This window comes from Grammomys surdaster, unplaced genomic scaffold (genome assembly GCF_004785775.1).
Source record: "Grammomys surdaster isolate TR1022 unplaced genomic scaffold, NIH_TR_1.0 125049, whole genome shotgun sequence".
Lineage (NCBI taxonomy): Eukaryota > Metazoa > Chordata > Mammalia > Rodentia > Muridae > Grammomys > Grammomys surdaster.
In genome coordinates this window covers 176231-201804 of record NW_021619961.1, presented here as the reverse complement: position 1 = coordinate 201804, position 25574 = coordinate 176231, and the positions used below count along the sequence as shown (strand labels likewise).

The window sequence follows — 25574 nt, the reverse complement described above, 5'->3', positions numbered from 1 at the left end:
AGGAAGCCCCTCTCCCACAGTGCCAGGATTCCATCCCTTATCCCGTGCTAGGATTCCAGGCCAGGATTCCATCACACATTGCTGGCCTCTACTTAATACTCAGGTTTCTGTGAGAAATGGTCAAATGCATTTTAAGAACGTCTCAACCACTCAAACATATATTTATGATGTGAGCAAATGCTTATTTACAAAAGGGAAAAGACGAAAAATAAAGTATATGGATCAAGATATGCTTTAATAAGGTTGTATGTGGTCTTGACAACATTAGGATTTACATACCGGGTCCTTTCACTCAGGGCCAGCCTTCTCAGCTGTAATCACCTGTCCTACAATAGCTCCTTTGTTGCAAAAGTGAACAACTTTTAATACTTGCTTTTACCAGAGTCTAGCCTCTCAATTTCTCCATTTTAGTAAATGAGCTGGAAGGCCAGGGCCTCTGACTTTGATTTCCCTCATCCTTCACTTCCAATCCACTAGCAGCCTTGTTGGTCCCATTGCCCAAGACCATCTGCCATCCATAGCCTTCCCTCCTTCCTACACACCGGTGGCCAAGCTACTGCAGACTTTTACCACAAGTCCTTCAGTAGGCTCCTTGCAAAGCCTCCTGTCTCCCCAAGGGAGCCCACTAGGCAGCCCTCCTTTAAAGTAATGCCTGATGGTGACATTCTGCTAACTTAGAGATAAATCTAAACTCTTCACTGTGGCCTGGGGCCTCCTGTGTAATTCAGTCCCTACCAATGCACAGTATCTCCTCAGCATGTGTTCTTGTCAAACAGCCTCTTATCACCAATGAAGCCAGGGTGCCTCCCAGCTCAGCCCGCCACTCTCGCTGTTGCTAATGCCCGGGATGCCTTGCTACACTGTGTGCATCTTGTTGTCAACCTTTAGCCTGTTCCTTTGTCATCTTCTCTCAGTCTTCTTCCATCATCTTACCATGACTGCCACCCCCAGTTCCTTCACTGCAGGAGCCATTTTTGTAGACTAAATTACAACTTCATGTATGGAATTATTTTTTAATTTTTAGATTTATTTTGTTCATTGTTGTTTTGTATGTGCACATGTGCATGCACACATGATGTATACGTGTATGTGTGTGGAGGGGGTGCATGTGCCATAGCATGCATATAGAAGTCAAGGGACAATTCGATGGAATTGGTTTCCTTCCATCTTTACGTGTGTTCCAGGAGTTGAACTCTGGTCACAAGGTATACACAATAAGCCTTTTACAAATCTTACTGGCTCTGAAATTATTTTAATATATTTACTTATTTCTTGACTGTCTCCTATAGTGGACTGTAAACTCTGTGTGTGCAGGGACTTCGCTGCACTCCTCAATGATACAGCATAGCTACTCTGTAAAGGTTGTTGAATGAAGAATGAAGCCCTTGATGCTTAAGTTGACTCCTTAGAACTAAGCACTGAGATTAAAAAATGCTTTAGTATATACAGCAAATCACTTTTCTTATTCTGATATGCACATAAAACATCACTGTGACTATTTTAGACAGGCAGTTTGGTGGCTTTCAGTAAATTCTCCTTGTGAAGCAACAATCACTGCATCTATCTCTAGAACTCCTGTTTTAAGTTAAATGTATTTTTGACAGTCCTATACATGTGTGTAGTGCATTCTGCTTGTACCATCTATTCAGCCCCTATAATCTTTTTCCCAGCACTGTCAACCCCTCTCTTAAACATCCTCCTCTCATTTTTTTATGTCCTTTGTTTGATTTTGTTGTTGTGGGCCAGTCATGTGGGTGTGGTATTTGAGCTAACCACCAGAGCATGTGAACTTGCCAGTGGCTACACCACTGAAGACAACGACTCCACTCCCTTAGGATCTGTCAATGTCCGTGGTGTCTCAGAGAGGGGCTAGGTTCCCTGAGATCCTCCCCTGGTGATAGCCTAGTCCACTGCAGGCCCAGAGCAAGCAACTGCAGTTGCCATGAGAACAAGATTGCACTGACCACATCATTTCCAGACAACAGCGTTTCACAATCATCCTCTCTGTCATCTGGCCCTTACATTCTTTCCAGCCCCTCTTTCCAGATGTTTCTGAGCCTTGAAGGGGGTGACACAGATATTCTTCTTGGAACAGAGAACACTCATTTATTCTCAGTACCTTAACCAGCTGGGAACCTCTGCATTCATTGCTACAGAAAAGCAGCCTCTGATCAAGGTTTCCTATGGATATAAACAGAAATGTTTAGGAGACAGCATGTCCATTAGAAAATGAAAGCAATAGATCCACCTGCTTAGGCCTGTGACCTCCTTTGACCAGGTCCACAGCTCTAGGCATGAGATCCCTCCTGTGGAGTGGGTCTCAGATCCAGTCAGAAAGCAGCTGGTTCTCACCACAACAGTTGTGCAGCATTGCACCAGTGAACACATCTCACCTGGTAGGTTACCCTGTCAGAGCAGGGGCATGCGCAGCTAGGGAGACTGTTGGTGGTTTTTTGCCACCCCACCCCCACTGTAGCATGTGTAACACATTCTATCATAGGAAAGGTGGCCACCAGTGAGAATGATTCTATTTCAGTTTCAGCTTGATTTCCCTGTCTTCTAACCAAGCTATGTGGTGTCTTCAGCAATAAGATCTTACCATTAGGTTTTGGTGGTCAACCAAGACCAATTCCAGTGCCAAATATGGGATAATTCCTTATGACTTGTTGGTCAGAAAGATCCCAAAGGCTCTCAGAAAAATATTTTGTTTTAATATTGATCTACTGAACATCTCATTCATGGTAATAAATTTAATGAAAGAATATTGCATAACACACCTGTAGAATAAGAGTCCAAGGCGAGGCTGATTGGATTATGGGCAAGGCTCCAGGCACCAGTATTTTGCAGAAGCTTCTTAAGTGCCAAGGATAAGTGCCTGGAATAAGACATAGTAACAGTAGCAACAAGGCTGCTTCTGCTTATAATCCTGAGGAGATTTCCCCCTTTTGGTTTCCTTTAGAAGTTTTCTGACTCCCTCTAAGGTTGAATTAAGATACTATTGGTCAGCTTTCCTGGGAGGAGCATGCCTGTTCTGACTTCCTCTGTCATGAATACATTGATATCTTAATCTTCTATATGCAATTTTAAGAAAGGGAGGGTTTTAAATAATTGGAGCCTAGTACCCAAAATTACATCCTTCTGATTCTCTGTAGCTTGTGGTTCAGTGGCTGGGCAAGGGCGACAAGAATTCATTGACCACAGGAACACTTTGCCTGTAAATGATGAGTTTGCATCAGGGTGAAGTCTGATTATGAAGGAAAGAGAACTAACTCTACAGTCCAAGTTTTCTGAACTGCGGATGTGGGAGTGAGCTGAGCATCCAGAACCATAGCTGTTTAGCTAGAACCTAAGCCTGGATGAGGTGGCTTAGTAGGTAAAGGTGCTTGTCACCAAGTCTGATGACCTGAGTTCAATCTCTAGGAATTACATGGTACTCGAAGAGAACCGATCCCCATAAGATGTCCTCTGACCTCCACATGTGTGCATGGTGGCACAAACACCATATCCCCCTTCACCAATAATTCTAATAAAAATTTAAATTATTTTAAAGTGTAGGTTTGTGTGTGTGTGTGTGTGTGTGTGTGTGTGTGTGTGTGTAGGGGGTATATGCCCATGAGTGCAAGCATCTGCTGAGGCCCAAGGTATCAGATACCCCCTGAAACTGGAGTTGCAGATTGTTTGAGCACATGATCTGTATACTGGGAATTGAACTTGGGTTCTCTGCAAGAGCAGTACTTGCTTCTAACCTCTGGAACCTTCTTTCTAGTGGGACAAAATTAAAGCAACAGAACAAAATCCTCCCAATCTTAGAGGCCAAACTAATGGAACTAGAGGACAGTGCTTGTGCTACCCACTCACAATAGATTGTATAGGGGCAAGATGCCCCAGAAGTGAACTGAACCAGTTGATAAGAACTAATCTTGCATTTTAACTTAAAAAAAAAAAAGTTTGGAAGATTGGCCTGGTGCTCTAGTTGATGGAGCTTTTATAAGGAAGTAATTATAGTGAGGTTTGCAAATCTAATACCATGTTCTACTTCATTAAGAATAATAATTTCTGTTGAATCCAACAGTGAGGTATTACAACAGCATTGATGAGACACAGTCTCTTTCTAGCACAGGCCTATATGTGAAGGAACATTAAAAGGGTTGTAAATTTAGCTTAATATCACGTAGGAGCCATGGGACTAGTTATACATAATTAGATTGTTAGTCAAGAGTTGGGAGTGTAGGTAAAGTTCTTCTGTGGTTGTAATATTGGATAGGAATAGGGTTAACTTTAAAAACGTACTAAAGAACAGAACAAAAACCACAAGCTGCCAAATCAAAATGACATTTTTAAGCTCTGCAAATACATCATTTGCCTTTCAAGAGATTTCTATTTCCAATTGCATTTCACCCAGATTATGCTACTCTCTCTGTAATCACCAATTTTCCCAGAAAGTATGGATCTCAAGTACGCTTGCCAACAGGCACTGTCAAGCAAACAACTTCTTCTAAGTTGATTCCAAAATGACTTCATCTGTGGCTGTAAGTTTCTAGTGTAGATATGTGTGAATTCTATAGATTCTATTCTGTGCACTCAGCTATTTGCCAAGTATCCAGAATATTAACAAAGATAAGTCCCTGTGGGGTATAGCTGCCTAATGGACATTGTGGAAATTAGCAAGTGTCTTCTCTGTTCCCATGTGTCAATGTTTCATTTTGACTCTGGAAAAGTTGTGACGTTTTTGGGTTTTTGTGTGTTTTTTTTTGTTTTTTGTTTTTTGTTTGTGTGTTAAGAGATTCTAGGCAAGTTTCACAACCCAGGTTTAGAACCAGTGTTATGCAAGGTTGAATTGGACTTTTCTTGGCATCGTGTGATATTCTGGATGTTTGCTGGTTCTACCCACAAAGCACCACGTTCGTGTTACTCTGAATGCTTTCACCACTCATGCATATGATACACCATAGGATGTTATTAAAATGAGTACAGATCCAAGAAGTGATAAAGGGAGGCTCATTGGTTAAAATCCACATTCTTTTATGCTTTTCAAAAAATATTAAGAACAGCATGCTAATATGAATCTGTCTGGTCAAAGCATTTGTACTTGCCTTAGTAATTTAGCAGGAAAGAAGAGACAAGACTACATTCTGCCTTGTTACATCACACAGGGATACTGTATGAATCTGGCCTTGGTTTAAGATACATAAAGTGAGACAAATCTTGATGGTCTTTGCTTGAGCTAAACACATTGAACGCTTTGTATGATAATGAAGAATTGGAAGTGATTTCGATGATGTGCAGTAAAAAAAATGATTGAATAAATTACATCGTAGCTTGAAGAAAACTAGGCAACACTAAAACTCATATTTTGGAATAGTACTTAATTAGTTGTGGAAATATTTTGGGTAACATTTGCTAAAAGAGAACCAAGATTCTATCTTGCAAACAAGATTATAACCATGTTGTTATTATTATGTAATAGTATACGTTAGATTTATTTATGTCTTGTTGCCTTTTCCTGGTTATCTAGAGTACTTTCTTCATCTTGAATAGGAAGTACATCATAAAATATTAAATAATAACAGAAAAGATAGTGGAGTCAACAGATAGCCTGCAGGGAATTGATATCTATAGTATATAAAGAATTAGAAGAACTAAACATCAAAAATGCCAAGTCATGCAATTGATAAAGAGGCAAATTAACTGATTAAACAGTTTTCAAAAGAAGTACAAACAGCAAACAAATACATACAAAAAAGGTTACATATTCTTTAGCTGCCAGCAAAATGCACATCTAAACTACAAAGCTGATAGTCTGTCTTACCCCAGTCAGAATAGAAAACAGAAAACTTCAAATAACTGGTAAGGATGGAGAGTGAAGGAATGTTTGTATGCTGCTGGTAGGAATGTCAGTGAACACAGTCACTATGGAAATGGTTGTGATGCTGCCTCATCAAACTCAACATAGAGCATCCAGCTATACCACTCCTGGGTATACATTCCAAAGGTCTAAGTGAGCACACTAAGAGACACCGTCATATCATGCTTGGAATCAGCTTGTGAATCGAGACATGTGGTATATATAAACAGTAGAGTTTCATTCATCCATAAGAACAAAATTATGTCATTTTCAGGAAAATGGATGGAGCTGGAAATCTTTTTTATTGATTATTTATTTATTTACATTTCAACTGTTATCCCTCTAACTGGTTTCCCTTCCACAAAACCCCTATCTCATCCCCCCTCCCTGCTTCTACGAGGGTGCTCACCCACCCACTCCTGCCTCACCGCCCTAGCATTCCCCTATACTGGGATATCAAGCCTTCACAGGACCGAGGGCCTCCCCTCCCATTGATGCCAGATAAGGCCATCCTGTGCTAAATATGCATCTGGAGCCATGGGTCCCTCCATGTGTACTCTTTGGTTAGTGGTTTAGTCCTTACGAGCTCAGGGGGTCTGGTTTGTTGATAATGTTGTTCTTTTCAGACAACTATTGCATGTTTTCTCTCAGATGTAGAATGTAAATTTTTCAAGATATATATATATATCTTAAAATATATGTATATATGTATATTTCATATACTTATATATGAACAAAAACCAGAAACAGTAATGGAATAAAGGGGGAATACAATACATATATATGAAAATCCTGCTGTGAAACCCATTATTTTGTATGCTAATGTTTAAAATGATAAATAAAATAGATAAGTATTAAATGTTCATGGGGCCATCTTTATAAAGATGACTTCGGTGTCCCATTTTGCCCCCATAGTTATTGTATATGAGTGATTTTGTGACATTCCACCCCAGAGTCCAGTGACTTCTTTTTTGGGAGAACAAAATGAAGGCTAAGATTTTGTCAGTAAATAATTGTTAAATTTGGAATCCTTTTTAAAACTTAGAACCTACGGAAGATGGCAAGCTTTGAAACAATCTAGAACATTATACAGAGTATCAGAGTATACCTAGAATTCAACTACAGGCAAAATTATTTTAATTTTTTTTAAAAAAGTTGCAAAGCCAGTAGAGTAAAATACATACCCATGGTGAAGTATTAACACCAGTTTAGACTGGGGACTGTGGGATCTCAGTTATAAAGGTACCTGCTGCGAGGCCTGATGACCTGCCTGTGTTTGACGCCAGGGATGGACATGGTGGAAGGAAATAACAGATGCCTACAACTCTGACCTCCACATGCATGCCATGGTATGAGAGCGTCCCCTTACACACACACACACACACACACACACACACACACACACACACACAAATGAATAAAATATTTAATCAGTTCAAACAGGTCTGCTTCATTTCAGTGTATTCTTCTGTAGCTTTTGAAATGCACATTCTGTGACTGCTGTCTGCAGTCAACCATTAGCTGATACCTAGTGATAACTTCTCCCCAGTCCTCCCTTGGCCCTGTTTGCCTTTGAGAACTACTGTTCCACTCCCAAATTCTGTACGGTAACTTAAAAAACCCACCTATGAATGGCAGGATGTGGTACTTGCTGCTCTGTGCTTCCTTAATTAATTTACCACTAATTAAAATCCCCACTGTTTTCAAATGGCAGGATTCTATACTTTTCATGTCTGAATAATATTTAATGGAACATGTCTACCACAGTTCATTCATTAGCTGACAGACACATGGGTTGCTTCTATTCTTAGCAATTATGAACAATATCAGTGACCACAGAATTCAGATGTTTCTTTGACACGTGAATTTCATTCCTCTGAAATATTATGGTACATGAAGGGGCTGATGCAATATAGATACCTAGGTGTTTTCTAGACCAACTGATTGGATAGTAATGCCATGATGCTGTATTTCCCTCAGCATTCAGGGTTATAAAGAATTTCCCTAAATTGATCTGAGCTAACAAGGGTATCTTCGAAGTGGACAGGAACCAATGTTCTCCCCTCCTTTGTCGGTGAGAAATATGAGTGTTTGGGGTGGAAAGGTCCATTCAGACTTTACCCAGAGTCAACGATGTGGGAGCTGCCGGAAGTTCTTGTCTGAGCTTGGAGCTGAGCAGGATGGGGCACAGCTGCCCCTCTGTGTGCTGGTCCTTTCTCTTCAGGACTTTGACGAGACTCTTATTCTTTCAGATTACAGAACAGGCCCGTGTTTTTCTGTGGTAAGCAACCAGATGTGCCAGGGACAGCTCAGCGGGATTGTCTGCACCAAAACACTCTGCTGTGCCACAGTGGGCCGAGCCTGGGGCCACCCTTGTGAGATGTGTCCTGCCCAGCCTCACCCCTGCCGCCGTGGCTTCATTCCCAACATCCGGACTGGAGCTTGTCAAGGTAACACATCGGGATTAACAAGGAACAGTCATGTTCAATGGAGGGCCACGCTCCAGCTGCTGAAAATGCCCGTGTCCTCACCTGAGGGGACAGCTCAGCTGCTGAGAACGCCAATCCCCTCCCTCAGGGTACAGCTGAAGCCTCAGTAGAGATTCTTGGAGGCAGGAAGGTTTGCTAAGTCTGTCTTGCCAGCAGGCCCTCTGGCCCAGGAGTGGTTCCATGTGTGTCTGGCTCAAAAGTAGCAACTGTGTGGGGGTAACGCTGCCCCTAATGGCGCTGCCTTGTAGAAACACAGCAAACAAGGTAGTAGTTGTTGTTTTCTCTTCATTTGAAACTCTTAGAGGCCTGGACTCCAGGCTGCACTTAACTGACCTAAAGAAAATTACTCCTCTGGACATTTGACGTGCTACGTTATGGTTGGTTTGTTTGTTTGTTTGTTTGTAACAAGTCAGAAATAAATTAGAATCGGTTTCACTGTTTTAAATGCCCCCAGATGTTGTCTTAGCACTCTTCTGCCCTCCCTTAGAATTCTGGTTTTGGCTTTGCCTCTGCTCCCCCAGCTGTGTAAATTCTTCCATTGTCTGGATGTCTGGCAGGAAAGAGGAGGAAGTGAACAGAGGCCACTCCACTCTAAACTGATGGGCCTGAAAACTCCCAGGCTATCTCTGCTTCCTTTAGACGTCTGCGGTGCTTTTTTTTAGATAGCTGCAGTATTTTCATAAAATTCACAAAATATGCTTTTCTAAGGCAAGTAGGTAGTAGTTTGGCTCTGTTCCTTGTGTTCATTCTGAAGGTTAGGATGCAGGAAAGCAGGATTTGGGCTGCTCTCATCTGTGTGTGTGGTGGGCTGCACTAAATTGACTGTGCCTGGTTTCCAGTCACGACTCCTCTGCGCGGCCTTGAATGTGTCCCTCTAAATGTCAGGAGCAGCCAGAAGGCACTGTTTTAAAATATCCTGAAGCTGTTTTAAAATCCTAGAATTGCAAAGGACTGATCGGAGCAGGCTTCTCCTTTGATGTCTCTTTTTTCTCCTTCTTAGAAAGTCTTCTTGAGTTTTGAGGAACTTGTTGGTCATTGTGTTCTGAAGTTGCTAATAGCCACGAGTTGTTGACAGTGAGTAGAAAGGTAGATCCCCACTTCTCAGCTTCCTGACAGTGAGCCTCTGGTCCCGAGGTTTGGGAACCAGCAGAAGAAAGAGAAAGGAAAGAAGAAGAAGAGAGAGAAGGCAGACTTTCCTCAGCTTGCTAATCATCTCATCCTGTCTGGATTTTCCCCAGATTTGCTTCCTGTTCCTTTGTGACTATTTTTCAACCCCTAGGTGGGGAAGACTAAACACTTGTTTGGCAAAAACCCATGACTTCAAAATAGCAGCTTACATGGCCACTTGCAAAAAGAAAGTCTTCTTTTGCTGGGAGAGATTCTTGAAGTGTTACGTGTGGCCGGGGTGTCTTCTCATTGGTGTTTCTAGCCCTTGGGTCAGTTGCAGGCTGTGGGCAAATGTGTTGTTACACACGGATGTATAGGTGTAGTCTGGAAGCTCATGGTCAATGGGGAACTGCCTTCATATACATTTCCTGTTGGCCAAAACTCATGATCAACAAGACTATCTAGAGTTGTCTCTTTGGCTATGAAAGTGTGATTTCAAATCATGTTTTTAATAAACATTCAGAAAATCCTGATCTAAAACAAGAATGAAACTGCCTGTAGAATATAATCACACTTGTTTCAATGTAGTCATTTGTGGGTTAGGAAATTCCATTAAAATAGTGACACTTTTATTTCCAAACAAATATTTCTTCTCTGGTTTCCCATTAACTGTGGGTGACTTTTCCCAACAGTACAGGGTAAGAATCTGGAAATGTCACTTTCTCTGTTGCTTCTCACACTATCAGGACCTAGAGAAGGTACTGTGCTCACTGATGTCTACAAGGTAGTCTAAGACAAAGAAACTTAATTCCCATTGAGGGTCTTTATTGAATCAGGATTCTCCAAATGAAGAAACTGAGAGAATACACTTGTATACATTGTCTTCACAGTGGAATCCAGGCAGCCAACACCATGGATAAGGATGTTTCTGTCAAAAAGGTTAATTTGGGAATATATATAGAACCAGAAGCTAGTCTCTAGGTTCTTAGACAGGGCATTGAGCAAGGTGGACTGAGTCTGCTATGGGAAAACCCATGTTGTTGAAGAATAAAACAAATGCATTATTAGGACGGTTGGTGGTGAGAACCAGGGAATGGATATTTCTATCATGGTAGCCAGAACAAAGTGACATTGGAGTAGAGACTAAAAGGTGAGTCAGAATGAATCATGTGTCTCTAACAGGGAGAATAATCCAGAAATAGGGTCCACAATGACAACACTCAAAGGCAGACATATCTGTGGTGTATCTGAGGAAACCTGGGGAGGAAAGAGAAAGAGAGGAAGGAATAAACTAGTGGACAGTCATGGGCTTTCTCTGACTTAGCAGTGATGGGGAGGGACATGATCTGAGCTTTCATAGGTCCTCCCTGGTAGGTGTTCTTGTGGGTGGATCTACAGCTGAACCCCCACATTCTCCAGCACAGCTCTCCTTTCTGGTCCTGATAAACTTTTCCTGCACAAGACAATTTTCCAGAGAATAAAGGGGAAATACATATGAAAACACTAGCTGTCATATGACAATCTCAGCGATCTTGAATAAATTTTGTGTTACTTTATTATTCAAGGTAACACTTCAAGATAGCTTTATTATAGACATGCATCACATTTTGCCTTCGAAGGATGTCTTAGATACTTTTGATTAATATTGCCAATCTGAAGGTGAAAATGATGCAGTAAAAACGGTCATTTTAATCACTGTATGTTCTACTTGGCTGTGTATGATGAAGCCCCGGATTTAGTAGAATATTCTCCTCTGCCCATGGGAAGACAGGGGTCCTCATTGAGTGTTATTGAGTAAGCTAGGTTAACAATATAGTTATTTATATAATGTATTATAACAGTTGTCGTCATCATATTCTAAAATCTGTGGTGGATGCCTTTACATAAATATGGTAATATAATTGTGGACAAACTATCATGTTTCCTTCTACAACGAATCTTTCTCTCTTCCCAAATCTGACAGATGTGGATGAATGTCAGGCTATCCCAGGGCTGTGTCAAGGAGGAAATTGCATTAATACCGTTGGATCTTTTGAGTGCAAATGCCCTGCTGGACACAAATTTAATGAAGTGTCACAAAAATGTGAAGGTAAGCAACCTCATGTTTTGCAGCTCAAGGGAATGAAGAGGGCAGACAGGGTGGCATCAGCAGCAAGCTTGTTAGCAGATTAAACCTTAGACCTTCTGGGTCTGTCATTCCTGGGAGTCTGGAAATATGACAGTCTGACAGAAATTATACATCTTTGGGCCATGGAACCAGAAAAGCCTCTGCAGCTTGTTCTACTTTTATAGACATAAAATAAGAGGCCCATCTGAATCAAATTAAATATTAAAACATGAAATATTTTTGGCTGATATTTGGCTTAAAGCGTTCAAGACGTGTGTTTTGTATAGTTTTGGAGGCACAACTTTCAAATTGATTATTAGATGCTGTTCAAACTTATACCACTGATATTTTCTAGTTAAAATGTAGAATTTTGAGGGTTGTGTGTGTGACATATTAACATAAATACTTGTGCTGTTAGTTAGAGCTTAGGATTTTCTTTTCTGGGCCTCGACTTATGTCTATTGAACGAAAAGCCAAGCAAAAAAGCAACCTGATGTGATTTTTCTATTTGCGTTTAGTTTGTAGAGCAGGCTTCTAAAATGTACACACAGGGAACATGTTTACATCCAGCACTGCTGTTGTGTGCAGAAGTAGGCTGGCTTCCAGGACAGTGATTTGTTTTTCCAGGATGCAAGCGTCCTGGAAATACGTAGACAGCTCTCAGTTCTCCTTGCTGAATTCATGAAGTACATGGAGTGTGTTCTGACAGCCTTGGAGTAACAATCCAAGCTCCATCTTGTATTGAGCTCAGTCAAGGCCTTTCCTTTGTTGCTATCCAGCCACCAGCTGTGGCCTGAGGTTTCAATTAGAAGTCTGTGGTTTTTGTTGAACACGTCTGTCCTTGGATTCTTAACCTCCTTGTGAATTCCCAGTCTATCAGAGCAACAGAAGACAGCTTCTGACGTGAAGTACTATCGATAAACTACAGTCAGACATTTAATATGACTTGCTCAGAATGGAACAACCTAGTTGTCGTAGAATTGCCTGTGTGGGTTACAGTGATTTCTTAAAAATTATTAATTGGCATAATTTATAATTGCAATCATATATATATATATATATATATATATATATATATATATAATCTCATATATAAATATATCCTACATAAAATAACATCTATAATATTATATATGAAATTTGTATGACATATATAAAATATATCATATATTATATATATATATATATATATATATATATATATATATATATATATATATCAGTTATTTCAACTGTAGAACCATGAGACCATGAGACAGTTTTAGTTCTTTTCTGAAGCTGGGCTTCATAAAAATATCTCATGTTTTAAAGAACAACAAGACTGGTTTTCTCCAAGGGGGTGGATATTAGAAACTGTAGATGTAAGGATGAAGTAGAGAGTATTGGTACTGACAGGGGCAGAGATCTGTCTGCTTTTCAACATTGAAAATGATGGTAGTGTCTTGAGGATGTTGAGTGAGGCCACTGGGTAGCTGCACAGGCTTCGTTTTGACTCTCATGCTGGTGCAAATTGAGTGTATTTTATTGACATTCTTCCTGAATGAAAAATATTTCTTTTTTTTGTGACATTCTCTGTGTAGTCCTGACTGGCTTAAAACTTGTTATATAGACCAGGCTGGCCTAAAATTGGCAGAGGTCTGCCTGCCTCCATCTTTGGAGTCCAGAGACTAAAGAGAAGGGCCCCCATGACCAGCCTTTATTCCAATTCCTAATACTTGGAACTATTTAACAATATTTCGGTATGGATAGTCAGCCATTGTTAGTGGTATCTTTTGTGTCAATGAATTGAGGTTTCTTGCATGCAGAATCCACATCAACAACAGACTATGTCTCACATTTTCAAGCTTTTCTCAGCTTACTATGTTGAGCAACAAAAGATACAGTCAGCTTCAAGACTTAGGGCAATGGAGACCATCTGGCCTATCTAGCCTGTGTTTTGTCTTTTAGAATCAGAGTAACTTCCTGCCTGAACAAAAATTGATTTTCTACCTTTTGCTCTTTGCTTGATTAGAATAGCTAACAGTAAGAAACAGTCATGGATGTGCGTAACACAGAAGATGCAGATATAATGTTAACACTGAACAAAAAATAAGGAACTCAAATTTTTTATTAATGCTAAGAAACCTACTTTGTATACCTAATAAATCAAAAATTCAACCTGTGAATTAATAATATTTTTGACAACAAAAGCAAATTCTCAACAGTACATTGGGATCTATAGCAAGACAGAGAACAGACCTTTTTGGCGAAAGCTCATCGTTCCTCTGCCATCTAGAGTTATATTAAATTTAGGTGGTGGTTTTTCCCATCTCTATTTTTCTATGCAAATTGACATCAGATAGGATATTTTCTTGTTACTACTATATGTGCTCTGGCCTGAGACTGGTTGGAATAATGTTGACCTGTGTTGCCCTGGTAGAAAAGTCATCAGAAAGTCTTCCCAGAACCTTCTGCACATGAAATCCCTCCTTCAGTTCCTTTACTGTATCCCAGTTAGGGCAGCACGCTAGGAAAATGGCACCATTTGAACACAGGCTGTCCTGTCCTTTGTGGTCAAGGGAGGGATGCTAGCAGATTGAGCACACAACTTTAAAGAGGACCAGAAATCCTCTAAGTAGCTGGGAAAGAGAGTGTGGTGTAACAGTGTCCTCATTGTGAGCTGCTTTGTGCAAGCTGTGTGACAGTCAGCTTTTCAACACTATGACAAAATACCTGGGGTAATTAACTTAAAAAGGAAAGGTTTGTGTGCCTGTATGTGTCCTGCACCCATGGCACACATGTGCAGGTCTGAGAACAGTTTATTGGAGTAGGCTATTTTTTCCATTGTGTAAATCCTAGGGGTCAACCTCAGGATGTAAGGGTTGGCAGCAAGAGCCATTACCTGCTGAGCCATGTCACTGACACTAGAGCTGGCTTTTAAAGTGTGTTTTCCCTTGACGTAGACAGCCGCCACTCCTCTATTGCAGGCTGCTTTACTGGAGTGCTTTTCATTCGAGCTTCTTCAGAATCCTCCCTTTCTTTTACTAAAACCTCAATAAAACGTATAAACTATGGTTTAATAAGTATATACAGCTTAGAACAGTTAAAATGTAAATTAATAAGTCAAAGCAATTTAATATTAGATTTTAAACATTTCAAAAGACAAAGATGGAAGTTTCTAGCCATGATTTGAGAAAGAGGCTCAGAGCTCACAGGCGCCTCTTTGTTGATTTTTCTGAGGACTGCGAAGCTCCTGTACTGAAGGAGCAGAGACGCTCTCCCGGTCTGGAAACCAAGCTTATTGTGGGAGGAAATTAATAAATTAAAAATATGTAGTTAAGGGATTACGTTTTATATCTGGAAGAACTCACTTGAATTAATAATTAACTTTTAATGTTTGGGGATTTAGATTATCATCAACCCTGCTTCCAGCACTCTTAAAAGCAGAGCACAAGGCAAAGTAATTTTTACCACGTGGTCCCTACATCCATACACTCCCTGATACATAGTTAGAGTGCTTGGGACTTCTCTTTACCACAAGAATTTCATACTTATATGTGTGTATATGTGCATGTGTGTGTGTATATATATATATACACATATATATATGTATATTACACTATATGTATGTAGATTATATAACATATAACATACACATATGTATGTATATAATATACATTGTAATGTATGTACATATGTACATACATATATACATACACATACCACATACATACATACATACGTACATACATATCCCACTGTACCCAGCAGGTCTTTCTAACTGCTGTATTTTTATGGCTGGCATCTGATATAGACTGATTTATGGAAACCATGCTCGAGTCATCATTTTGGATTATGTTACTTGGGATGCCTGAAGTTCTAGTAAATGAGATAAACATAGAGTTGCAGGAGCCTGTAAGATGATGAACCAGGAGGAAGAGGTCTAGCCTGTAACTCTGGTTGAACTCCTTAGCACATAGCCCTTTCCACCAGGGACTTTCAGATCACAACTCCAGCTGTGACCATTCTGAAGCTATGCAACTTTGAAGCAAAAGGCTTCAAGACAGTAAAGGGCAGAAGGAAAGCAGGTCACTGGGGAGGAAATATTAGGGAATTCAAACCTCCACATGTGAGAATTCGTCTCATCCTGTTTTACCTTAATGAGCCCAGCAGCTGATTGCCTTTGGTTTCTGTAGCATTTAAGATATTGGTTAAGGCATTTCTTTAGGATCAGTGTGTGAGAAAGGGAGGGAAGTGGCTGGAGTGTGAAGAGAGACTAGGTGACCTCATCAATTCACCACAGAGGGCAGTGTGGCATAAGCGACCTAGGTGGTGTGAAGTCAAGTCATCTTTAGAGATGCCCATCTTCCATGACTTCCTATTAGATATGGGGTACCTGGTAAGGTGTGACCTTAGGCAAGGCAGTCGTGTGCAATGCCATGATCCCTGACAGGACCAAAAGTCAAAGGCAGTCTGTTGACTGCATCTCCAACAGCAGGAACAGGCAGTCCTTCCATGAGAAAGCTGACTAGAACACCCAGTGTCGTCTGGGGTTCACTCACCAAGTGCACATTCTTCCAACACAGGAGGAGCAGCACCATGGTCATCTGGATGTACTTCTGAGAAAGCAAGCTGGTGCTTCCTACCCCTAGTCTGGTCACCACAGGTCAGCAGCTCCCGATCAGTGCTCAGGCCATGAGTTCTTCTCTGAGGGATTATAGTATCTGCCTTGTCAGAAATTTGATTAAAACAAATACAGAAGATGATAAAGCATATAGAATAATTAGTGGAGGAGTTTAATATAATACAAAATATGCAGAGAAAGAGAGAGCAAGCTTTTAAGACAAATGCATTTGGAATATTAGCAGGCTATTAGCCTGTTAGTTTCAGTTCTAGAGAAGGCGAGTTTATTTGGCTCCCCTCTCGAATTTGGTAAATCCCTCGGGAACGTCTATCTCAATAGGCTTTTCTCTGGACAGCTGTTATTTGGTGCAGACAGCTGCTTCTGGGGACTTGACTTCAGAAGCACTCTGTCTGGTTCCTTGTAACCGTGAAGTTTCACATTTCGGCCTCCAGATAACAAGAACTCCTCTTTCTATTGCAGATATTGATGAGTGCAGCACCATTCCCGGAGTCTGCGATGGTGGAGAATGTACAAACACAGTCAGCAGTTACTTCTGCAAGTGTCCCCCTGGTTTTTACACCTCTCCCGATGGCACCAGATGTGTAGGTAGGTTTAATTACAGATGGCAGGCATGTTTTTTATACATCATCCATAATGAACATCTCTCTGAGTAAGGTTGTTAAGGGGACCTGTCATTCAAGAGTCGAGTGCCTGTTACCTAGCAGAGGTGCCTTGTGTCCTTATTTATGGATCTGTAGATGCCCTCAGTCTGTGAGTTAAGGTGCGGTCATGCTTCGTCTAGCCATGCTGTCTCTCCATGACTAACTTTAGCCACTTTCCAGAATCTGTGTTAATCTAGGTCTGAGATTTTGCAATAATCTTTAATTGGTCTGGCGTCTCTACAATCTGCTTTGTCAGACTTACCTTCCTAAAATAGTGATTTGATTAGATAACATTCTTGCTTAAGCATTCGGGTACTTTTCACCAGGACATGGAAACTAGTGATTTTCAATCTTTGTCCAAAGATTCTACATAAACTGCAGGCGTGTCAGTACCTGCATATATACATACACCAGGTAAGACAATACACACACATACACATGCACACACACTTGTAAACACACATGTGCACACACACATGCACACATACATACACTTCTGACATGCACACACAAACACACACACACACACATGCATACCCTCTACTCCACATATGACAGATCTGCTCTTATCTCTTGTATTATTTTATTTGCCTAAAGACATAAAATTAAACGAAGGTGTAATTTATTCTTTTATAACTATTTTATTTTTAATTATATGTGTGTGACTTTGTGCACGTGTGAGCACAAGTACAAAAGAGGGTGTTGGAATCCCTGAAGCTGGAGTTAACAGGAAGTTGTGAGCCTTCTAATACAGGTGCTAGGAGCCAAACTCAAGTCCTCTGCTGATGCCATTTGTAAATCAAGGGCTGCCAATAGCCTGATGGCAGCTTGTAACTTCAGCCCCAATAGTCCCTATTTTACCACAATGATCAAGGGTCTCTGACTCATTGATTTAACATGCTAGCCATCCAGATCTGTAACCACATGGTATCGGTTAATTTGTAAAATAATAGTCACTAGCCTGTTAAAAGTTTGCCATTGGCCCAGCTTTGCTCTGAAGGAGAAACCATACATCTGCAAATTATATGTACACATTTCACAATTTGGTCAAGTGTTTACAACTGGGTTTTGACTACCCAGCAGGGATACAAATCAGGCTTGGCCTTCTCTGCCCATTCTTAATAGCTTTTGGGTTCCATGCCCAAAATATTTAATGACATAGTATATAAACATTAGTAGCTTTGAAGCCTTTCAAGTTAGAAGGTAGAACTTTCATTTCTCCATCATGTTCACAGAGAAGTGTTCCACTGTGGGCTTCCCAGAACAGACTTGTCTACACCCTCTGTGTAGCTAGCTATTCTTCCTAGATCCAGCTGGAATACGACCCATTCTTGCTGAGATGTCTGTCCAGAGGTACCTGAACCAGAACCAACATTTTCTTGGAATTGTATCTGTACTTGCCGATGGTCATAGGTACCACTCAAAACATGTCTTGTGTCTGTGATGCTTTCTCTTAGTCTTTTTCTATGGTTTGTCTTATCTTTCTTTGCTTAAAGTAAACAATGTAAATGTTTCTAAATTATGAGTGTTTAACTATTTCAACAATAAAACCATCGAAGGCTTTGTGTTCTTAAGAATGTCTCAGACAAGTCTTTACAGACAACCCTCTATGGCAAAGCTCGATGCTGAATAGTCAGATTTATGGCACATAGGGATAGGGTTTCGACTGCCAAAATAAATTCACTTTGTAAAATCCATTGGTGCATATCTTACATTAAGTGAGAATCATATGCCAGATAACAACTTACTTCCCTCAACTTGATTGTGTGCACAAACACACGGAGAGGTATTTTCCTTGGTGAGCAACCTGTGTAGATAGAGACAGCTGTTTGCCCCTTGCTATGGTCTCCTCTTTTCAAAGGAACACCTCAGAGGCTTTTCCCGTGCGCTAAGCTCTTTTTGGTAGCTGAGAGTTGTACCATAATGTGTCAGCTGTTGTCATGACAGTCAGACATGATGTAACCCAATAAAAGTGATCTATCTATAGGGGAGCGCCCCACCATGCTGCTTTGAGAAGACGCTTTTCTGCCAAAAAGAAAAAGAACTCATCGAGAACTGTTGGATCCCTATAGGACTAAGAATCTGCAGTCAGTGATGTTTTGGAATTTATTTATAGTTAACCCTTTGAAAAAATTACCTAGAGCCTCACGGCAAAAGAGAACCTGATTAATAAGCATTAGATCTGGCTGAAAATTGGCTTGTCCCTTCAGAACACAACCTCACAAGTCTGAGACACAATTTCAGACTAAAACCTAATGCCCATGTGACAGATTAATGTTGTTTTCAAAATCCATTCATATAAATGTTTGCCCAAAGTAGTTCGATTTACGTAATTTAAACCAAAGACAACCCAGGCTGTCTTTCATATAGAGATGTATCTTTATGGATACAGTGGTGATTGTCGTAGTCTTTTTTTCCCTATGGCACATTGGTTTAAATCATTTCTTCTCACCTTGGGTATAAAATGTGGAGTTTTGGCCAAGTGTCCCAGTGTGCAGGGGCAAGATGTGAGACAAGGTATTTCTGATTGCATACTTGACCAGTGGACAGCTCAAGGGTGCAAAGCTTCCTTTCCAGAGCATATACTCATGGGTCAGCCTGTCATAGCCCCAGGGTGAGGCATGGAGGTGTTGAGGCAGAGGAATGTTGTCTCAAGCATGGTCACAAAGACTACGTGTGTTTTTGTTGTGTCTCCCTCAGATGTTCGCCCTGGTTACTGCTACACAACTCTGACAAATGGGCGCTGCTCTAACCAGCTGCCACAATCCATAACCAAAATGCAGTGCTGTTGCGATCTTGGCCGGTGCTGGTCTCCAGGAGTTACTGTTGCTCCCGAGATGTGTCCCATCAGGTCAACTGGTAAGAATCCATCTATGGTATCTATACCATTTCCTATGCAACCCTTCCGAGCCCATGGCTGTGTGTGCAGTACAGATCCAAATGATGCCCAAGTAAATCAGCAAGATTCCAGAGATGTGAAGTGTGGGCAACAGAGGAATCCTCCAGACGGTGCACAGGTAAAGGCTCATTTCTAGATCTGCTGGAGCCATGGAGCAGCATGGAGCCTTTGTTTTCTCTTACTCCTCAATGGGGACTTGGTGGCTCTCCTGTGACTCTTACCAGCTCAGAACAATTAAACCTGGCTGCCCTACCACATACATCTCCCCTTTCCCTAACACTCATCGCTTTTGTCTTCCTTCTGCCAAGTCCTGTTTTTTTTTCCTTCATAGCTTCCCAATTGTCTGTCATATTTCCTTCATTTCCATGGAAAGCTTATCATTCTGCAATCTGAATGGTTGAGGTAGCCTCCCATGTGTCCAGTGGGAGATCTGCCAAATACATTTCCCAGTGTATAGCTCACCTGACAATCGATGGAGAAGGTCTAGAAAAAGAATGTCCGGGATATTTTCATTAGTATGGTCACAAGTGATATTTGCTCGTCCAAATGACACCTTTCCTGCAAAGAAATACTTATGATTTGGCTTAGCATCTGGAGTCCCCAAATCTGAACCAAGTTCTTTTAGTTGTTAATGTTTTGAGAGTTTTATTTTCTATTTAAATTATATGGCTGTGTTTCCCTTGAATAGTCTCAGCATTCTAGAAGAAATCAGTTATTTTTTTTCCTAAGTTATCTGCATAGTTCATGCCTTACCTTCTACTCCCTTTCGCCACAGTTTCTGCTGGTTACATATCTGCTAGAGCAGTGTTTCTCAGCCTGTAAGTCATGACCCCTCTGGAGTTCTCATGACCCGTTCACAGGGGTCGCCTAAGACCATAGGAAACACAGATATTTCCATCTCAATTCATAGCAGTATCAAAATCACAGCTATGAAGTAGTAACGAAAATAATGTTACGGTTGAGGTCACCACATGAGGAACTATATTAAAAAGCTGCCGCGTTGGGAAGGTTGAGAGCCACTGCTCCAGAGGGCTAAGGATCTGTGCCAACATAGATCCATGGAGATGCCAAGACAGCCACAGCCGGAGGTGTGGTCGCATCCTCGTGGCCCAGTGGTTTGTAGCTTTTCTGTGCTCTGCCCTGCATTGTGCTTGCTTGTGTCCATGTGCTGCTCTAACGCCAGTTAGTAAATCTCATGAAGATGTCTTAGTCCTCACTGCACACATCAATTAGAGAATCGGTGTCATTGGCTGGATTCCTTGTGCTCAGACCTTGAGTGAGGAGGGAAGGCAGTAGGAAGACCTAGTACATGAAGACATGGGTTCTTGTGTGTGATGTTGCAGGGAGCTGAAAGACATAAGCCTGACGCAGGCACAGAGCAAAGCAGATGGGTCATGCAAACTCATTTGCTGGCCAGCTTTTGCTTGTTCAAATATTCCAAGAGAGTCCTGCTGTGCTCTGGGCCTTGCCTGTGCAAAGCAGTGATGTAAAAAGAACTTACCCCTTTTTATCTTTCTTTTTCTTTTCTTAAACTGTGCTTCATCTCTGAGTTGAATGGAGACAGAAAAGATAATTAAGAATCATTATCTCTGGCTGCTGATCCTTAGGAGCTCACAGATAAAATATGTAGAAAAGAAGGCGTTTAAGGCCCAGTTAGATACATGTCCTAAAAGGTTAAGGTGAATTAATGGCGTTTTTAATATACTCACATAATTAGCAAAAATAATAGTAAGCCATCCAACTTCTTTCACAAATCTAAAAAGAATTTTAAAACTAGGCTGACCTGGTGCTTATAAGTGCTTGGAAACAAAGTATTTCCTTTAATACAGTAAAAATTCAATTAAATCCAACATATACTGAAATCCTCTTTATATAATTTACAGGGACTAGGCTGAGAGTGAGAATTAGTTACAGCTTATATACGATCCAGATTTAAAGTGTGTCCTGGCAATGCAGTGAAAAGCATCCTGGGAACGATTGGTGTGGAGTATCTAGGTGACAGTCCTATGGGAAGAGTCACTGTGGTTCAGTAAAGGAACTCTAGCATCCTGAGTCAGGAAAACACAGACAAGGAAAAATCCCTGCCAAATACGAAGCGATATCAAGAATTTGTCAGCCAAAATTCCAGATAAGTAATGGAGCATGGTAATGGAATTCTCTGGAAGCTTGAGTTAGGTCTGAGTTATAGATGTGAAGTAAGACTGAAGAATGCCCAGAAATGGACTAGTTAGCAACAGCACAGCATGTGGAGCTTGGTGTGTTTAGTCAAAGGTAAAATGACAGGATGTCCAATGAGGCCGAGTTATGAGAACGTTTCGGAATTCCACAGGTAAAGGAAAACATTGACCTAATTTATGTCAATGGTTAACACTGTTAAAAAAAAAAAAATCTGTGTAAGAATCACTTTGTGACTGTGAATAAAGTTATCGACATTCTAGCCCCAAAGCAAAGATGAAAACTGCTGTGGTCTGCCTGTAGAAGGGGACTGTGACCACCGGCGGCTCTGGAGGAAAGCTACACATGAGGAAAGCAAACATCCCTCGGAGAGAGATGCTCTAGATGCAGTCTAAAGAACCGCTCTGGAAACTTAGATGATGTCACAAACCCAGCAAAGATTTAGTCTTTAGCATCCTGGTATTGTTAAAAAAAAAAAAAAAAAAAAAAAAGAGTCTTCAACCCCAAATGGGCAAACACAGGGAAGTACGTGATCAAGTCAGGGTGCCCCGGCTCACAGAATCATTGTGCACCATTCACAAGCCCCTCTACCCAGCCCTTCTTGTTCCATGGGTCTAGTTGTATTTACCAGGCAAATCTTCAGAGCTCTGCTCTGGATTTCCTGCCTTCTGCATTTCTTAGAACTCTTCCAACCCATGGCTTTAAATATTACCTCTATTCTGAAAGCAGGAAGAAAAAAAAAAAAGACTTCTTCTCTGGGCTCCAAACGCTCTTCACCAATTGTATGCTACCACCTGTTAACATTTGGCTTTTGCTCCTCACACCAGCCCGAAGCTCCTGACAGTTTTCCTCTCACAGTAAAGGACAGCAGCGTTTACCTATCTGAATAACCAAAACATGAGTAGTTATTTCTGATTTCTTAGTTCCGGGGTTCTAACATTGTTCCCATCATCAATATAAATTACCCTGGGACAATTTGTGCACTCTGTCAGGTCCACCACCATCTCTCTTGTGCCTCCATCAGCATCTTGTCCTTGGATTTCCATACAAGCCTTTCTTCCCTATAGTATTCATATACCTGCAAGAGTGATCAGCAAAGATTCATGTGATCACACACTACCCTGTTGGAGACTGCAGTGGCTTCCCCATGCACATAAGACAAATCAAAGCCTTACAAAAACAAAACAACAACATCAAAAATGAACAGTAGGCCCTCATGTAGCAGAGGCTGGCCTTATACTCAGTGTGAGAGGTCAAAGGTGACTTTGAACTTCTACTCCTGCTATGCTCTTTGTGTTATCTTGCTAACCCTTATTTTGTGAATCTATGAGTTTTGAAGTTATTGAGATACAGTGTAATGGGCCTCATTACAGCACTGTCATCCATGTCATGTACTTCTCTCTAATAAGGACACAAGCCTTCTGGTGAGCTTTTTAGATGCCTGTGACAGCCAAATTGTGGCAGGTGGAGAAAGTGGCACCTAACATTTTTCCTGCTGGATTTCAATGTGTAAACAAATGTCTTTCTGGAAGATTTTGGAAGGAGCATGTGGTACCTGCTCTGGAGACATTGATTTTTTTTTTTTTTGCTTGAATCTTGATTATTGTCTCAGTGTGGTTATTGTGTAGATATTAAAAATACGAGTGAAACTGTTTATTCTGATTGGCCAGTGCACTGTGATTTCATAAAGGTGTGTCTTCTCCAGCCTCCTGGCAGTTATGGCTCTACTGACTGTGTCCTGTTGTATTCTTCCAGAGGATTTCAACAAGCTGTGTTCCGTCCCTCTGGTAATTCCCGGGAGACCAGAATATCCTCCCCATCCCATTGGTCCCCTTCCTCCAGTTCAGCCTGTTCCTCCTGGCTATCCTTCTGGGCCTGTGATACCAGTCCCTCGGCCACCACCAGAATATCCGTATCCACCTTCATCGCGGGAACCACCATGTAAGAATTCAAAAGCCACCTGCTTACTTTCTCTTGGATTAATAAGTCATATTTTTGGCTTATGCGACTTTCATCTTTAAATATTTTTTTCCAATTGTTAGATTAAATGGTTTTTTTGCACAGTTTTACGAGTTTCTTAGTTTTCCTTTTTTGTAAATAAGAATGGAAGCCTGGTATGTTCCGGAGACGAATGTCCTTTTGTTATTGATATTTTCAATCAAATGTTGGGGGTGGGGTATGGGAAAGACTAAAATCGCATACAGAGAATGAATTAATGGCAGAAGATACATAATAATATACCTTAGGTCATTTAATGTACAAAGTAGTTCACTGCCAACACCTTGCTGTCCTAGTTATTTCCCCAAACTGGAGGCGTGAGCATAAGGAGGTGCGTGGGGTAAGGAGAGGCAGGCAGAGAAGCGTCTGGGCTACATACAGCATCTCCCTCTTGTGGCAAGGCCCAATGTACTCTCTGAAGACTGGATGGACTGTGCTCTAGTGGCTGGCTCACCCCTGGTGGTGCCTGCTTTAGGACTTGGTACCTTGTTCACTATTGACAGATTAAGAGCTGATGTCATGGATATGAGTAATTTTGATGGGGTTCAATGCTGTTCTTCTAGTGGTGCTGCCGTTCAACGTTACTGACTACTGTCAATTGGTCCGCTATCTCTGTCAAAATGGGCGCTGCATTCCAACTCCCGGTAGCTACCGCTGTGAGTGCAACAAGGGCTTCCAGCTGGATATCCGCGGCGAGTGCATCGGTATGCAACTCATCACTTGATTGACACTGAGAGAGATGTCTTAGTTAGTGTTCTACTGCTGTGAAGACACATCATGACCACTGCAAGGGATTTAGTCCATTATCGTCATGGTGGAGATCATGGTGACAGGCAGGCAGTCGTGGTGCTGGACAGTAAGTGGAGAGATCTATATCCAGATCCTCAGGCAGAGGGAGACACTGGGCCTGACTTGAGCATTTGAAACCCCTAAGCCCACCACTTCCTCCAACAAGGCCACTCCTACTCCAACAAGGCCACACCTTCTAACCCTTGTCAAGTAGCTCCACTCTCTAGTGACCAAGCATTCAAATCTGTGAACCTATGGGGACCATTCCTTTCCAAACCACCACAGTCTGTACTGGTTGTCTATTGCTGTTGTAACAAATCATACAGCCTCATCCAGTGGCTCCAAATGGTAGAACTTTATTGTCTTTGGCTCTTAATGACCTAGCTTTAAAAGCTAGATGCTGGTAGGGTTGTATCTTCAGAACCTCTTGGAGAGAAAGAATTTCCTGACCTCAGATTTCTCAGACTCTGGAGCAAGTAGGGCATCATGGCCCTTCTTTGTCTATACACTCGGGAGGGCAGTGTCTTCAGTATAACACAAGGGCAATGGGACTTCTGGGCCCAACAGCACTCGGCTGACGTGTGCTCTCTTGCCTTAAAATAAACTTGTTTCTTAGCTTGGACACATCTTGCTTTCTTAAAACTGTTTCCTACTCATATGGGATAACGTTCTAGAGGTTATCCAGAGTGACACTGGAGGGGAAGGAAGGAGGGTGTGGCTCAGGGTCAGACGTGACTCTTCTTCCAAGATACCTGTACACCAGTAAGGCTTTGCTGAACCATTTTTATGCATAAATAGCAGTGTAGACCAGTGGGCCATGCTACAAGTATTTAAAGAAACTGAAGGACATTGGTACTTAGGCTGTGGAGACCACCAGGGTAGGTGGTACTTGAGAACCTC

At 41.3% G+C, this 25574-nt stretch overlaps 1 protein-coding gene across 1 annotated transcript in view; it reads left to right on the top strand.

Moving 5' to 3' along the window:
* Positions 1-25574, top strand: part of Fbn1 (fibrillin 1) — a 203723-nt gene that overhangs the window by 89269 nt on the left and 88880 nt on the right. Inside the window, exons 6-11 of the mRNA XM_028784990.1 lie at positions 8098-8295; positions 11405-11530; positions 16632-16757; positions 19514-19672; positions 23643-23828; positions 24449-24589. Coding sequence (XP_028640823.1) covers positions 8098-8295; positions 11405-11530; positions 16632-16757; positions 19514-19672; positions 23643-23828; positions 24449-24589 — 936 coding nt within the window. The remainder of the gene's footprint in view (positions 1-8097; positions 8296-11404; positions 11531-16631; positions 16758-19513; positions 19673-23642; positions 23829-24448; positions 24590-25574) is intronic.